The 16431-nt window shown below is 36.7% G+C and overlaps 1 protein-coding gene across 1 annotated transcript in view; it reads right to left on the bottom strand.

Annotated features, from left to right (window-relative positions):
- Nucleotides 1-16431, bottom strand: part of LOC107718227 (inositol 1,4,5-trisphosphate receptor type 1-like) — a 159589-nt gene that overhangs the window by 32859 nt on the left and 110299 nt on the right. Inside the window, exons 49-57 of the mRNA XM_016525222.1 lie at nt 11282-11465; nt 10894-11144; nt 9538-9738; nt 8346-8456; nt 8164-8259; nt 7910-8044; nt 6022-6129; nt 5047-5239; nt 1726-1848 (exon numbers count right to left, since the gene is read on the bottom strand). Of these exons, the coding sequence (XP_016380708.1) occupies nt 1726-1848; nt 5047-5239; nt 6022-6129; nt 7910-8044; nt 8164-8259; nt 8346-8456; nt 9538-9738; nt 10894-11144; nt 11282-11465 (1402 nt within the window). The remainder of the gene's footprint in view (nt 1-1725; nt 1849-5046; nt 5240-6021; nt 6130-7909; nt 8045-8163; nt 8260-8345; nt 8457-9537; nt 9739-10893; nt 11145-11281; nt 11466-16431) is intronic.

Raw genomic sequence — 16431 nt, 5'->3', positions numbered from 1 at the left:
ATGTGGACAACATCCGGATACAGGTCGCATGTTAATGCCAAGTGTAAACGCAGCCATGGATTATTTTACAGATCTCCTTGCTATGTCTCTGGACTTGGGAACATTTCAGTTGTATTGCTGTCTATGCAAGGTCAGACAGCTCTCAGATTCCATCAAAAATATCTTAATTTGTGTTCCGAAGATGAACGAAGGTCTTACGGGTTTGAAACGACATGAGGGTGAGTAATTAATGACAGAATTTTCATTTTTGGGTGAACTATCCCTTTAAGTGTGTCCCAAAGCATAGTATGTTGAAAAGAGTATGCCAAAAGTCCCTGGATGGTCTACTATTTCAGGTAGATTTTTGAAGTGTGGATCCGTGCACCCTCTAATGGCTAATATTACCCGCAATCCATTGTGCTTCGGTGAAGGATTCAGTTCAGAACTACAAACACAAATAAAAAGCGTTAAAAAACAAACAAAAAAATGGCAGATGTGCGCGACCAACAGTTAACTAGAGAGGTTTAGATAAAAGGGTTTGAGTTACTAATAATCAACATTTAACCTGGTAGAAAAAAATTTATAAAAATTAACCAAAATATTAATAAAAATATGATCAGAGTATTGTATGATGTGATAGTATGTCCCAAAGCTTGCCTACTCTTCTACTACACACTCAAAAGTGTGTACTTTTTCTTCACCAAAAGAGTACATACTATAAGGGCATAGTATTGTGCCTGCAGTTCGAAAAAAAAAAATCTTTGTATGGAAGTCTTTGGCTGCGTTCAACTCGCAAACTTCCCTATGCAGTTCCCCTCGGGGGAATCCTCGCTGCCATTTTTAAGTGCGTTCCACTTCATAAAGTGGAGGAGGAAAGTTTATATGGACAGACCCTCGACCCTTTGACTTTGACTGAGGGACTGCTACTTCATATGCACACTTCAGGCCGCTCCATAGACCACAATGCAACACGATTGTGACGTCATCGCAGATTGCGTTTAATTTATCCCCACCCCAAACAACTCTATAATATATAATTTTTTAAAAACATTTATAACAACCTAAGCATACCAGTATACATATAGAATACTGCATCAAACAAATTCGTAAGGGAAAAAATTTGAATAATTAATCAACTCCATGGAAGATTCAAAGTGATCAAGGGCCTAGGATGTTCCAATTCAGCCCATTGCAAAGGTTCCTCCAGCAGTGGACACTCATGCGACGTAATCAATGACGTACATACGAGCTAATGAGATGGAGGGAAGTTAGCGAGTGAAGGGCATAAAAAAAATGAACTGGAACCCAGCCCTCGAGAACACGGGGCGATTCCTGGCCATAGTGAAATCACCCAAAAAGGGGTGGTACTCAACACAAAGTGACTTGACGATGATTGGACTATATATCCAGAGGCAGAACAAACAGCCTAGAACAGTGACAGATTTGGTTGAATGTGATAGAAAAAAAATCCCTCCCTTTTGTACTTGGTGTGTCGCCCTATCGCCCTAATGAAGAAACCACCCCTGATATATATTATAATATAACTTTATTATAGTACAATATATTATAAATATAATATATTATAATACTTCAGAAATTATATTTATACTTAAAATTATATTTATTTTTTTTCTTTTATAATATAATATTTTTATGTGATTATATTTATATACATTATATGAAAAGAAATACAAATTACATTTGTACAGAATTTCATGGCAAACAGTAAAAATACTTGTGTCTCACCTCCACGCACTCCTTCCAGTGGATAGAAGAATGCTACCAACAGGTTCATGAGGACGGCGAGATTAAAGGAGATGCTGCTCCAAAAGGACATGTTACGGGAACACCAGTACAGGATGGGCTGAGCTAGAGGAGGCAGCAAGAAAAAAAAATTCAATTCCAAATGTTAAAGGGACATGTACACTAACACAGTACAATTTGCACCTTTGCAGAGTGTTTATTTGGATGCTATCACAAAACTAAAAGGGTCCAATACTACACCCCTGATGCACACCATGTCAGAGCTCCACATACATGGTTCTGTCTAGGCATGGGCCGATTACCGGTTTCAAGGTATACCACGGTTTGAAAATTTCACGGTTTCAAAACCACTAATATTTTCCGTTATACCGCTCCTGCGGTATGCGCTGTTTTTCATGTCTCCTCAAAGACTGAACGTGTAAGAATCCCTCAGGTTGAGTGCAGTGTAGAGAGTAACACGACTCTCCTCCTCCTGTTGGTTCGAGCGAGCGGTCAGTCACATGTGTGTAGGATGGCCGAAATTAAGAAGCTGCCCCTGGAATTTACGCGATCGGCCGTTTTTTTTCTCTTATTGCAACTCGTCTCTGTTCTGGACTTGCACAAATTGCATTGCAATGCAATCATTTTCCAAAATGTAATTTATGTGAAAATATGAAGACGGTAAACGCCCGTTAACACAGGCCCGAGACGCTGAAGACGAACGCGCCAGAGACGCTGAAGACTGACGCAAAGAGAAAAATACTGTAGCAGGCAGATCACTCACTGTTCATGATGCACAAACTATTGGAAGAAAATCCTCAATATTGATTTGGGGGTTTATATGAATGTGTTTCTGAGGGGAACTTCAGAAAAGTTTACGTGGTATTTTCTTTTAATCTCGTCAATTATATAACTAAAGGATATGAAATTATATAAATGATATGAATTATATAACTAAAATTAAATAACTGTAATTACAGATTTAGGTTAAATAAATATGTTCGTCTTTATTTTTCTTCTTTTTAGGAAACAAATCAAAGAAAAAATAAACAAATTCTACTGTTCCTAATATTCTGTATTTTGCTCAAAAGCAAAATATATTGTGTTCAGCGGAATTTTTATTTTATTTTTTACCCAGTCATTTAAAAATAACACATTTTAGAGCTGTAAGGACAATACCGTGATATGTTTGCTTAAGGTTATCATACCGTCAAAATCTCATACCGGCCCATGCCTAGTTCTGTCACAAACACAAACGGACAGATTTTATTAGGAACCATTTGCTGATATTCAAACAAGCACTTGCGTTTGAGCACTGACACAACGACATTGGTTCAAACCAATTGTGTGAATTTGGAGCAGGATCACCTGGTTGCCTGAACAATGGATGATGGCAGTGTTTGAAATTAGTGTGAAAAGTCATTCTTTTTGCAATTCTGTTTGGTTTCGGCAGTAAGTCAGAAATTACACATTGCACCTTTAAAACTGCCTGTTTCTCTATACAGAAAAATGTAATGCACTGTGGTTTGAAGAAAGAAAATAATCCTACGTAATACGACAATGCCTACTGGGAAGAAATAACGGATGATGTCACTAACAAGTTCCAAGGGGCACTGCTCATCTTTTATTTCTTCCAAGTTGAATTGTTTTTTATTTATTTTTTTTTTTTAGGTGATTGATTGCATTATGTCATTCTACAGCCTTCTACTAAACAACACAAGGACAGTTGTGCGTTAAGTTTCCATGGCAATCTCAAGGACCAATTCTAATTGATCTCAAGCTCAAATGTGATCCAGCTGACCATGCACATTTCCAATTACATCCAATCAGGACAACATCCAATGCACTAACCTTGTTACTTCTAGAATTCCTTTGAAAATATAATTTTGTTTTAGTTCAACAATGTTATTCCAAATAAAACACGTATTGAATTAAGATAGAAGCTGTTTGGTCAGTTGTGCAGTTTTATAGAGCAATTTCACCACCCGCACCTAAAATTGAAATCAAAAACCATAGAAATATGACCAAAGAGTTCAAAGGGTTCCTTAGTGGGGCCAAACCATATACGAGAGCTTGCTGACCTCAACCGCCACCTTTGTTTTGACCCATGACTCTTTGAGGAGTCTGGCTGGAGGATTTAGTTTCTGTGCTATGGCTATTTTGACAGGGGGTTTTTGTCTGAAAAGAGGAACTGGAGGAGGGGACTTTCACACACAGGCCGCCACACTCATGACTTGGGGTTGCGGCAATGGAACATTGCTTCTACTTTGATTCAGTCTGATAAAAACCTTCACATGTCAGTCACATAGGTGCATTACTAACTAACACGGAATTCACACCCTCCTTTTTATTAGCAACTCATGACCAAAAGACTCAAAGAAACAAACAAGAACTGTGGCCAAATGTCCCATGCAAGAAAAAATAGCTGTCGCAAAGCCCTCCGTCTGTCGATCTGCTTTTTGACATGGTTCAGATCCTTATCTTGCAGGTTTTATCTTATTGCGGTTCACCTCATGCTCTTCCTGTCTGAGAACTCTTATCCTTTTCAAAATAACCCATTTTCTACCCATCCTTGCCTCACCTTTCCAAATCCTTTTCCACAGAAGCCGAATTTCGAAATGCAACAGTCAAAAGCGCACGGGTACTGGCTAATTTAATCCGGTTTCGGTACCTTTGAGATTATTCTTTTTTTAAATATTCTAGTACTTTGACATCCCAATTCAGCGTGGCCATTATCCCAACCTCGACCTTTGATCAGTTTCTGGTTCAAGCAGGCTTTAAAACCAGCAGGTTTTAAGGGCTGGTGCAGAGCCAGTTGGAAATGGTTCCAGATTGGTCACCAGCACCTGGTTGGTGGAAAATGGGTTTAAGAGTTTCTTGCTTCCCATCATCTGTTTATTTGATCCCTCGCTCAGCTTATTTCCGTAATCAGCTTTTGTGATGTAAGCCGCCATGTGTGTTTGTTTGGGATCCATTCACACTTCTCCCTGACTCATCTTCCTTCTTTGTTTCCCAATCCTTCAAGCGCACACAAAACTAAAATCTTAAGCAAGCCTAAACAATTTTTAGTTACAGGTTTTATCTTGTCTATCTTACGTAAGTTAACGTTTACACCCCCTCCCCCACTGCCCTGGCTTGAGGGGTCAGGGTGAGGCATGCATCCCGGCACCCAAAAGCAGGGCGCACTGCATGAAAAGAGCCCTGATGGGTCCCTGGAGGCTGAGGGAGTGGAGAGGGCGTGTAAAGCAGCTTACTAGGTTGTAGAGGAAGGGAGTGCGCACGCACAAGGCACGGAGTTTGCGTTACCAGTGGCCTCTTGAGTACCTCGCAGCTTCTTCTGCCAGTTCATCTCGTTGAAGAGGTCTTCGGAGCGTAAGAAGAAGTCATTGATCTTGCTGCCCTGCTCGTCACGCTCCGTGGTGTAATAGACGCGGAGCTTAGACTCCTGGGTTAGGAATTCGCAAATGTTGGGGACGGGAAAAACTATTTGCTCCATTGTGCGATCCAGGCGGACGATCTGTAAGGGAAAAACAGATGTTGCAAGCTGTCTGGATTGGCTATAGTGGTGGTTAGAACTTACAAACAGAGTTGCTGTTTTGTTTTTTTCTTGTCGCCTCTAATGGTGCAATCACATTAGCGAAATTTCAGCGAATTTTCAAAAGTAAAGAAAGGTCCACTATCCAATGTCAATAGTGATAGCATTGCTTCAAAAAGTCACTATCAAACCAAGCAGCTTTATGTTGGACTATTTGGTGAATTTATGTAACAAAATTATACAGGAGCGAAATCTGTGTAGGAAATGTTTTTGCCATTCCGCGAAACTCCCGATTGCATAGATGCTTTGAAATGGGATTTTGCCCGCAAAAATTTTGCAAAGCAATGGTAAATGTAACCATACTATAAGGGACAAAGCTATTTATTTAAGATAAACACAACATATAGCAATTAAAATTGTATATGAACAAACTTTGGCATAATAGGACTATTTTTTTATTTTCTGTTGCTATGCTATGCAATTGCTAAGGTTTTCAGAGGATTTTTAGTGTGTTCTGTGTAAAAAAAAATCTATGATATTCTGGTCGCTACAATACAAGTCTATAGGATTTTTTTGTTCATGTTTTTGTTCGCCAGGTGAAATTTGTAAATCTAATCACTTTGAAAAGATTGCTTCATGTCCGTAGCATAAACGTCAGTGTTTTTCAACAAATGAACAATATTAATAATGATGATTGTGTACTCAAGTCTGAGAAACTATGGATGCTGTATGCATAATGGCCACCATAGATGGACACCACTGACCTCGATTTGTGCTGTGTGTTTGGCGTAGTGCTCTAAAGCTTCATCTCCCTCCCCATACGTCCCTCCTGGCTTCAGCATGGCCTGGAGTTCCTTGTTGTGTCTGGCTAGCTGTGGGTGCATGTGGAAAAAGGGATGAGGCTGTGCTTGTTTTCATTGAGACAGTGTATATATGTTGTAATCACCTGTCTGGCCTTGCTGTTTTGCTCATAACACACTTTACCATCAGCGAAAAGCCAACGCCTGTCTGAGAATGCTTGCTCGAACTGAAGAGCGCAAACCTGAACTCATATCTGCCCAATACGTAGGTTACTATAAAATAATAACATACCTAATTTATGAATGTTTCAGAATATGATGTCAAATGTGCTGTACTGTTCACATAAAAGGTTTCATTCCTTAATCTTATAATACACCATGGTAATCATGCCACCCATACCTCAAGCAAATATGAAACATTTTACCAATCTAAAACCTTTAGATGATGATAAATAACACTGTGTCACAACTGCAACACAAAAGTCTGAGGCTTTCAAACTTTAGTTGCCTGCATTGGTGCATTTTTTTTTAATTCTTATTTTACTTTGACAGTAACAAACCTCAGTATATGATGTTATTCGGGTAGCTATAAGCGTGCAGATTATTTAACTTTTAACTCGCTATGCAATATTTTCTTCAAACTGTTGGCCCTTCATTTACAGTCGTTAACCTGAATGAGAAAAATGACTGATATGCTGCTGGCCTAAATGCAAATTCTATAATAAGGGATTTGACTGATGCTTAAACATATGGAAATAAAACAAAAGATATGTTGACTTTGACAGCCACTTTATATCTATTGTATTGTATTTTTTCTGTTTTTATCTATTCAGTGTTTTATATAAATAAAGATATGTGTATATTCCTCTATTTAATCTGCTTATATTGTGATTAATGACTAATTTAATTACTTTACTTATTATTTTTCACATATTTGTGTGGAAAAAATGTATTATGTATCTTTTTATTTTATTACATTTTTAACATTATTTACCTAAATTTGGGGCCAGATTTACTAAACAGGGCAAATTAGCGTGAGAGCGCAATTCCAAAAAAACCGCTAATGGGAGTGGAAATTTCTGTGGGTGATTTACTGACAATGCACAAATGGAGCATTAAATAATAGGGCAAATACCAGTAATTTGACGAGCGCAAGCATAAATCACGTTGCGCAATTCAGTTCAATACTCTCCTCCCATAAATTTTGCGTCTGAAAGGGAAACTCTAACAAATGCATATTCAATAAGGTCAGGCGCAAAAATAACAGCGTCCATGCCTTTTCAGTGCTAATTCTTCACTGAGCGTCTTTAGTAAATCCTGACAGTACTAGTTTAACACCAAAAGACAGTTTGCGCTGGCACAAGCTGTTAGTAAATCTGGCCATTGATCTCCTTCTCCAACAGCTAAAAAGCCATTCAAAATTCTCATAATGACCCAATTACGATAAGAATTGAGGGTCAAAGCCCAGCAGTGAACCAATAAACTCTGTTTAAAAAACACGGCCAGTGTAGCCACCACAGATGGACTGAGCCTCAACCTGTAAAAGCATATTTCTCTATTATTTGGGTAAAAATAAATCAAAGGGCCCTGTCTAATATAGGTTTTGTTCCCTGGTCTTTTTATTCACCAACTTCTGATTTCAAACAGTGTCATTTGGAGGGCCGGTGGAAAAGCTGCACCATTCCTAACATGGTTAAATAACTGATCCTCTGACGATGACCCAGATAATTATGTGAATAGGCTGAAAATCTATACTAAAGCGCACAGGGGAGGGGAAGACGTGATATAATCCTGACATCTGACACAGTGAACGCAGTGAAAGTGTGTGTAAGTGCATATTTGTGTGCGTCACCTGATGGGCCAGGATGTAGATGTTGTGACCCACATTTCGTGGAGAAGCGGCGTGCTCTTCCTCACCGTGCTCATCATCATCGTTGTGTTCTACCTCAATTTCTCCCTGCATGTAGGCCTTTTTGATCACCTCCACCTGTACACCAACCAAACATTTAAATAATGACAGTAGATGGTTTGTCACCAAATGCAAAACAGAAAATCTGCCAGCTGGAACCGGAGAAAGATGTGTTTTCAATGCAAAGAGCCATTCACCAGTTCTTTAGGCCTCATGTTATACAGGATTCGCTCCGCATTCTCACTGTCGTGGCGGCTTTCCATGATGGCCAGTAGCAGTTTTGAGGCGTTATTCTGCAACAAAAAGACGATTCACGTCAATTATTTTGGACTAAAGTGAAAACGACATATCCCATAATGCTGTGGAAGTGTTCTCACACCTTGAGCTCCAGGACCAAGTCCATCCTCTTTTTTCCAAGAGGGTTGATGTCATTGAGGATGAGAGCGATGATGATGTCAATGCCGTTACATTCATGCGTGGCAATACAATTCTGAAGGGAAAATATGTTAAACATAAACTCTTTCAAAAGTTTGGTGTTGGTAAGACTGTTTATTTTAATTTTTAGACTACTTTAATTTTTAAAAAAGTGTGAAATATTATAACAATTAAAAATAACTGTTTTTTTTTATTTTAATATATTTTAAAATGTAATTTATTCCTGTGATGCAAAGCTGAATTTTTTCATTTTTCAACAGAATTTATTATTTAATTTTTTAAAATAATGCAAAAGTCTTCACTGTCACTTTAGGTCAATTTAATGCATCTTTTAGTATTAATTTCTTTAAAAAATAATAACAATAATAAAAAAAATAAATAATAAATATATATATATTCTATATTAGGAACATCACTTTTTAGAAGTGAAAATAAGCTAAAGAATTGAGTGTTAAAAGGCCAAACAATTTAAACAAAAGCTGCCAAAAAAAAAAATTCCTAAACGTTTAATATGAAAATCAACCTGCAATTAAGCAATCATGGCCCTGGAACAGATTGCTTCCATGAGACTAATCATCTAATCATTACAGGACAAAAGCAAATTGTCGTCATACAAGTAAACTACATTTCCTCTTAGAAAAGTAGGACAATGAAGATAATCAGCCCCTTTATGAATGTCCTATGAAAAGTTGCATAATGCCTAGCCCCGAAACACAAAGAAAGATTTTGCCATCATCTTGAGTAGACAATAGTGGGTATATAGTGTACGTGCGTCTAAGGCTGCAAAATCTTAAAGCGAAAGTTCAATCAATAATTAAAATTCTGGCATCATTTACCCTCCTTGGTGTTTTGAGTTAATGAGACAAGAAGAGATTTACAAATTACATCTAATTCACAAAAGAATCAATGGATCCCGTCTAAATGATTACTGTATTTTTCGAATCAGACTGTTCAGAGCTGCGTTTCCCAAAATCATCAGGAGCCTAAGTAGACTTTGAACACAGTGCTCACTTATTCATAAAATAATATTATGATGCTTTTTTGGTGAGAGTAAATGACAACCGAATTTTCATTCTTGGATGAACTATTTCTTTAAAGTATGGAATAGAAAGAGGGTGTGGATGTGTCAGGTCCACCTGGTTTTCATGGCAAGGGCCCTGGCAGTACTCTGTCAGGCTCTCCACAGTCTGGTTTATGAGAGCGACGTTCTTCTCATTAATATAAAGCCCCAGCAGCCCCAGACCTCCTGTAGTGCTGCCACATATACAATCCAGGAACTGCAGCGTCTCACACACCAAGTTGTAGTTGTTTTTGTTGTTTTGACAGCGAAGGAAGTTCTAGAGAACAAGCGAGAAAAACAGGAAATGAGGGACATGCTTTTGTATTTATAAGTCACATTAGAGCAAAAGGAAGCACAGACAGAGTCAATATATAACTCTAAGTATGATATGGAATAGGATTTAGATTCAATCAAGAGTCATAATTCTTTGGACCAAAAAGGGGTTTCAGATTTCTTTCATATGTATTTTTTTCTTCAAGGACTTTGAGAATGTCAGATCGAAGAGGTAAAATTATAAAAACATGTTTATGTTGTAAGTGAAACGGGTTATGTAAAAAGTTAAAACTACAAACATTAGGTAAGCAAGGAAATAATTCTAAAACAATTCACCAAGTAGTTAATGATAAGCTAATTGTGAAACTAGCATGAGATTCTTCTTTAGAAGATAAAAAAAATCTGTTTTTCTTGCATTGTACTATTGAAACGGTTCAGTATTGAATAAAATATATAAATTCGATTAAAAAAAAATTTCTTTATATATTTACGTTGTATTGCTGTAAACATCTGCAGTGTGATGTAATGTAAAAAGTTCAAGATGCAAACAATAAGCAAGGAAGGAAATCATTCTGAAACAATTGACAAAATTATTAGCTAATTATTTTGAAACTAGCATGAAACACGCCTTTAGAAGCTATACCAAAACTGAGAGACATTTCTCACATTCTGCAGTCTGGCTTTATAAATAAACTCCATTTACTTTCCCAAACACACATTCCTAGTCTTACTGTGTACAATTCATCAGTGCATGTTATTTGACAGAAATTAAATGCTGTCTTCACAACCTTTTATTGTAATATTTTAACCTTTTAAGCTAACAAAGCTTCTGAACCTTTAATTGCTCAATCCTTTCTGGTATCCACTTTTCCCAATTTAATCAGTTGCTGATGGATGAAATTAAGCACCTTCCTACAGTCTTTTCTCAAATATCCCTTTTCACTGAGAAAAACACCACATTAGGGAAATAAAACGGCTTGCAAATAACATTTCATGTTGAGTTGAATGAATATGAACATACAGTTCCTTAGAGAAATAACCAATAACTACATGTAAATACAGCTGGACAAGCTACTTTTTTAGTTAGCAACATTTGGGAAACTTAGTTAGCACTATCAATGCTAGTTTTCTCAAAATATTCTCTAGTACAGCAGCTGACCTGCAGTTCACGGTTGTGGTTCTCACAAAGGAGCTGCAGAAGGCGCAGGATTGGCTGCATGGTGGTTATGATCACGCTCATCTCATTGTCATCCTGGTTCTTCTCTCCTGTGCTGCTCTGCCCCTCTGCCACATTCAGATGCTCATCTGCGTCTGCCTCCCTTCGGTAAGTGGTGAAGGCCTTCTTAGTGGCCGTAGAAGCTTCAATAAGTTGCTCTCGCACTTCCTCGGTTACTACAGCAACCTCCTTGACTGAAAAATGGGGAGGGTTGTATTTGTTTAGTACGATATGCTTTTGCATGTCCGGGTTACATCATGGTATAATTGTATACATTATAATCACGTGTAGTGGTATGTGTAGTTTATGGTCAGGTGTGCTGAGCCCTGACCTTTCTTGCGTGTTTGGGTGTCCTTGTCGTTGGCGTCCTCGTCTTTGCGCTTGCTGCCCAGATCACTGGTGTTCACCGTCACAGTTGCCTTTATCTCTTGCTGGGCCAGCTTCATCCGCTCGTAAAACACTTTAAAGAACTTCTCTGACTTACTGTCGCCTGTCAGACGGCAGAAAAATGACCGCTGGAGGGATAGGTAGGGGGGAAAAAAAATTATTTTTAATTTAGTTTTTATTTTATTTTAGTTTAGTTAGTTACGTTTTTTTAGTTAATTTATAATTTAGTTTTTCATGATCTCTATCGCTGACCTTTAGAATGAAATGGAACTCAGAACATAAATGATTCCAATAGTTTGGATAGTTTGGTGTTAGCATGTCATCTAAACACAAATCACACAAATACCAGGAAAAACAATAACATTCTTTTCAGAACTGAATAAAATATGCATAAAGAAATGAATGAAGAATTTGACAAAAAAATATATATTTTTTTCTATATTGTATTCTTTTTTATATCTAAAAATATTATATATGTATATATATGTATGTCTGAATAATTTATGCAATTTATCTAGTTGTTAAATTTATATCAATAAACAATATAAATAAATGTAAAATATAAATTATATATATGTGTATAATTTCTTTTATTATTTTTTTATAATAGTTTTCATCAAATATATATTTAGTGTATTTTATATATGATGATAGATAGATGGATGGATGGATACTTCTTCACTATACTGTATATGTGTGTATGTATAATTTATTACATTTATCTAGTTGTTAAATGCCTGGAGTGCCTCCCTCAGCTCACCTGATTTTACACTATCTGTCTCCACGCCGTCCCAAGCGCTACAAGGCTGGCACAGTCGATACAATTTCACAAACAAGCAGCACAAGCACACAATTCACACAGCTGAACACAAAAATTAGGTGCTGCCAAATTGAACTGCGTTTTAATAATACAACATCCCAATGTAAATATTAAAGGAAAACTTTCAGCTTCCTATAATAAATGAATAAAAGTGTCCCACTGGTTATGTAGTGTTTTTCTCTGGTATATCCTGTCCTACTTTCACTCGTTTTTTTTCCCCCCTTACATAAGTCAGTAATCAGCTGAGTGGCGGAGGGGATATAAAAATGAATTAATAAAAAATAAATGAATAAATAAATATATAAAATACACAACAAATAAATGCATAACTAATAATAATTTAAAAATACATAATATAATTCATAATTAAGTTAAATAAAATTAAAATAAAAAATAATTAATAAAAATAAATGCAGAAATAAAACTGCAGAAAAATAAACGAATACATAAATAAACAAATAAATATACAAATAAATCAAAAACAATAAATAAATTGTTATAAAAAATTAATGTATAATTAAATAAAAATATAAAAAACAAATAAATCTATAACTAATAATAATTTAAATATACATAATATAATATAATTGAAATTAAATTAAATATTAAAATAAAAAATAATAAAAATAAATGCAAAAAATAAAAACATTTGTAGAAATAAATGAATAAATAAACAAATAAATATATCAAATAAATAAAAACAAATAAATATACATAATATAACTGAAATTAAATTAATCAACTATTGCTGTCTCTTCTGAATACTTAAGAATATTGGTACTCGTTCCCATCCCATCCCTAGTAACATGGAGTGTTGTGAATCTTATGTTATTTGCACAGCTGGAATCGATGTAAGAGTTTCCAATGTTGTACAAGCCACATGCGATCAGCTCAGTGCTCTAACAGACATGCTTGACTTCTGCCTGACCTTTATGTGCTGTATGACACAAGCGCACATGGGTCTTCATAATGCATGTGAGAAATGAACAAGAGGCTGTATCACGAGCTGGTGACTTAAAGGACAAACTCCTACATGAAATTGGACATTTATAATGTTACAAAAGATTTCTACTGCAAATAAATATTTTTTTCAACATCTGATAACAATAAGAAATGTTTCTTGAGCAGCAAATCATCAAAGGGTCACGTGACACTGAAGACTGGAGTAATGCAGAAAATTCAGTTTTACATCACAGGAATAAATTACATTTTTAAATATATGATATTGCCTTTTATTATCATCTAATCCATGTTCAAGGCCTGTCTTACGCCTCGAACCCATCGTATCTTCTACAAGTCACTCAGCTTGTTATACATCAAGTCTATCCAGGTAAGGTGACCAGCCACAGCCTGACAGGAAGTAGACTCTGCATGGGCAGGTGAATGTGGGCAGCCGCAGTTCCCTAATAGCAGCATCAAAAGGTCAAGCAGCAACCGCCTCCCCTCCCTCTGTCCCCTTCTCGTCTATCCAAGCTCTTGGCATCAACAAGAGGATGTTATGCAAGATCTATTTATAAGCGCAAGCTCAATCAGTGCCGTCGTCGTGCCCACCCGCCCTGGTAACCACGGGAACGGCTCGCTCGGCGGCGGCTGGGGATGCGGGGAGATGTCGATGGACCGCTACACAGCACGTCCTTCACACTTCAACAGCAGTTTCTCAACAGCAGCTGAAGGAAAGTCTGCAATACGACACGCATATAGAAGCATCAACTTAAGGATTTTAAGTGCACTTACTAAATCCATTAGAGAGCACTAAAGATGCCACATGAGGAAGACCATGATAATAAGAGATGGAGAGGGAGTTAACCCTATAAAGCCTACTGTATTATATTTGATACGCAAATTTCTAAGGCCTCTAAATTATCAACATGATCAGAACTGAATCTACTACATGCTTTCTGTCGTCTGATTGATACCTTATACTTTTTTTAGCTAATAAAAGGCCTTTCAGTATAATTCTAAAAACATCCACCTTCAGGTCGTGGTTCATGTGTCTTTATGTTGCGAAATTTTTACTGATTTTTCAAGATGAACACTTACTGGACTGAAGCATATTAGGTTTACTTGATTATCCATAGATAATTTATTTTTTAAATCATGTTAAAATATCAAATATACAACTTTTGTCATCATCATATTGCATTGCATTATATGTTTTGCCTCCACAAAAAAAAAAAAAAAAAACTACAGAGCTTTGATCATAAAACTAAGCATTTAAATATCATATTACTAAGACATTATTGGAAGACTTAGAGTGACTGATATTTATATGCATTTGATTTTATTTTTTTTACATAGCATTTTTTTCTATATTATGTTGTAATTTATTTTTCTGATTTATTTCTTTTCCAACAGATTTTATTTTCTCCACACATAGAATAAAAATGAACGTGTTCGTTTTTATTCTACGTGTGGTGTTTTTTGCTCAGTTTAGGCCTCTGAATAAAACTGAGGTATTTCTTCCTCCTAGAGTATAAGATACATATTCTACTATATCATACTGTATATGAGCCATAAAAGCCTGATGTATCAAATATGATACTCAAAGAAAAAAAATCCAAATTTTGTGTGTGTATATATATATATATATATATATATAGCCTTTCAATAAACTGATCCTTTAAAAAAAACTACTGAAAAAAACTATCTGACTATTATTTCATGTCAGGCTTTACAGGGTTAAATAAGCTGGATGTAAATACAGCCGAGGTCAGCTTTAGACACACTCTCACATGCCTAGAGTAATAGCACCCACACCTGTTGTTCTTCATTACGCTCGTGTGTGTCTGCTCGTGTCTTGAGGGGCTGTTTTGAGTTTACGGTAACCAAGAGGGCCGTGGGCAAAAACAGAGCTATGCACACGTCTAACTTCAAGTGCACAGAACATCTCCAAGGACAACACAGACCGTGACAAAGTCTGAAAAAGTGTGTAAATATTTATAGGTCATGGAATTAACAAACACACTTCCCCCTCACACACACACACACACACACACACACACCAAATTTTGTGTGTGTATATATATATATATATATATATATAGCCTTTCAATAAACTGATCCTTTAAAAAAAACTACTGAAAAAAACTATCTGACTATTATTTCATGTCAGGCTTTACAGGGTTAAATAAGCTGGATGTAAATACAGCCGAGGTCAGCTTTAGACACACTCTCACATGCCTAGAGTAATAGCACCCACACCTGTTGTTCTTCATTACGCTCGTGTGTGTCTGCTCGTGTCTTGAGGGGCTGTTTTGAGTTTACGGTAACCAAGAGGGCCGTGGGCAAAAACAGAGCTATGCACACGTCTAACTTCAAGTGCACAGAACATCTCCAAGGACAACACAGACCGTGACAAAGTCTGAAAAAGTGTGTAAATATTTATAGGTCATGGAATTAACAAACACACTTCCCCCTCACACACACACACACACACACACACACACACACACACACACATTGGGTGTTTGTTATGTAGGTCAAAAGCTAATGTTTAACCGAGGTGCGTGCACTTATGTGGCAGGCGACAGGTGCGGGGTGTGACCTGAAACCTCGGGAGGAGTCCTCCAGTTTGAGTTTGTGTCCCGCTACACCTGACGCCATTTTTCCAACATTACATAACAGGCCTGACTATAGTAAGAGCCAAGGTTTTGAGTTCAAAAGTGCAATATTGTCATTCTTCTGCATCTCCTGTCTTTTAAACATCAATGATGAGGTTCAAAATGCAGCCGCGAGTCAGAACCTGAGCAGATGATGACAACTGCAATAAAAAAATCTTTGGATCTTGGGACTTTGGATCCCGATCTGAGGGCCAATTTCTAAGGCTCAAGGATGGAGACCCTTCTTTCCTCTCCCAGGAGCCGGGAACACATTTCTATTTATACTTTTCTCAGGAAATCACCGAGCCATACGTGCGCACGTCTGTGCCGGCAACATGCACGTGGCACATCTCCTGCATTCAAATGAATGCGTCACTTTCTCTTTTTAAAACAGACTAAGATGCAGCATAATGTTGTAAAGCCAAATAAGAATGCTTCAAGGGATAGTTCACCCAAATGTGAAAATGTCAAAACCTGTATGATTTACTTTCTTTTGAACGCAACAGAAAAGTACACGGAACACAAAAGATGATATTTTGAAGAAAGTTTAAATAGTTAAAATTAAAGTAAATTGGATCCAAAACAACAAAAGCACACCACAAAAAGGGTGAGTAAATTATTTAAATTACTTAGGATTATATATATATATATATATATATATATATATTTTTTTTT

The sequence above is a fragment of the Sinocyclocheilus rhinocerous genome, unplaced genomic scaffold (assembly GCF_001515625.1).
Source record: "Sinocyclocheilus rhinocerous isolate Xijiao unplaced genomic scaffold, SAMN03320098_v1.1 scaffold1111, whole genome shotgun sequence".
Lineage (NCBI taxonomy): Eukaryota > Metazoa > Chordata > Actinopteri > Cypriniformes > Cyprinidae > Sinocyclocheilus > Sinocyclocheilus rhinocerous.
The sequence above is the reverse complement of the archived record's forward strand: the minus strand, read 5'-3'. Positions and strand labels throughout refer to the sequence as shown.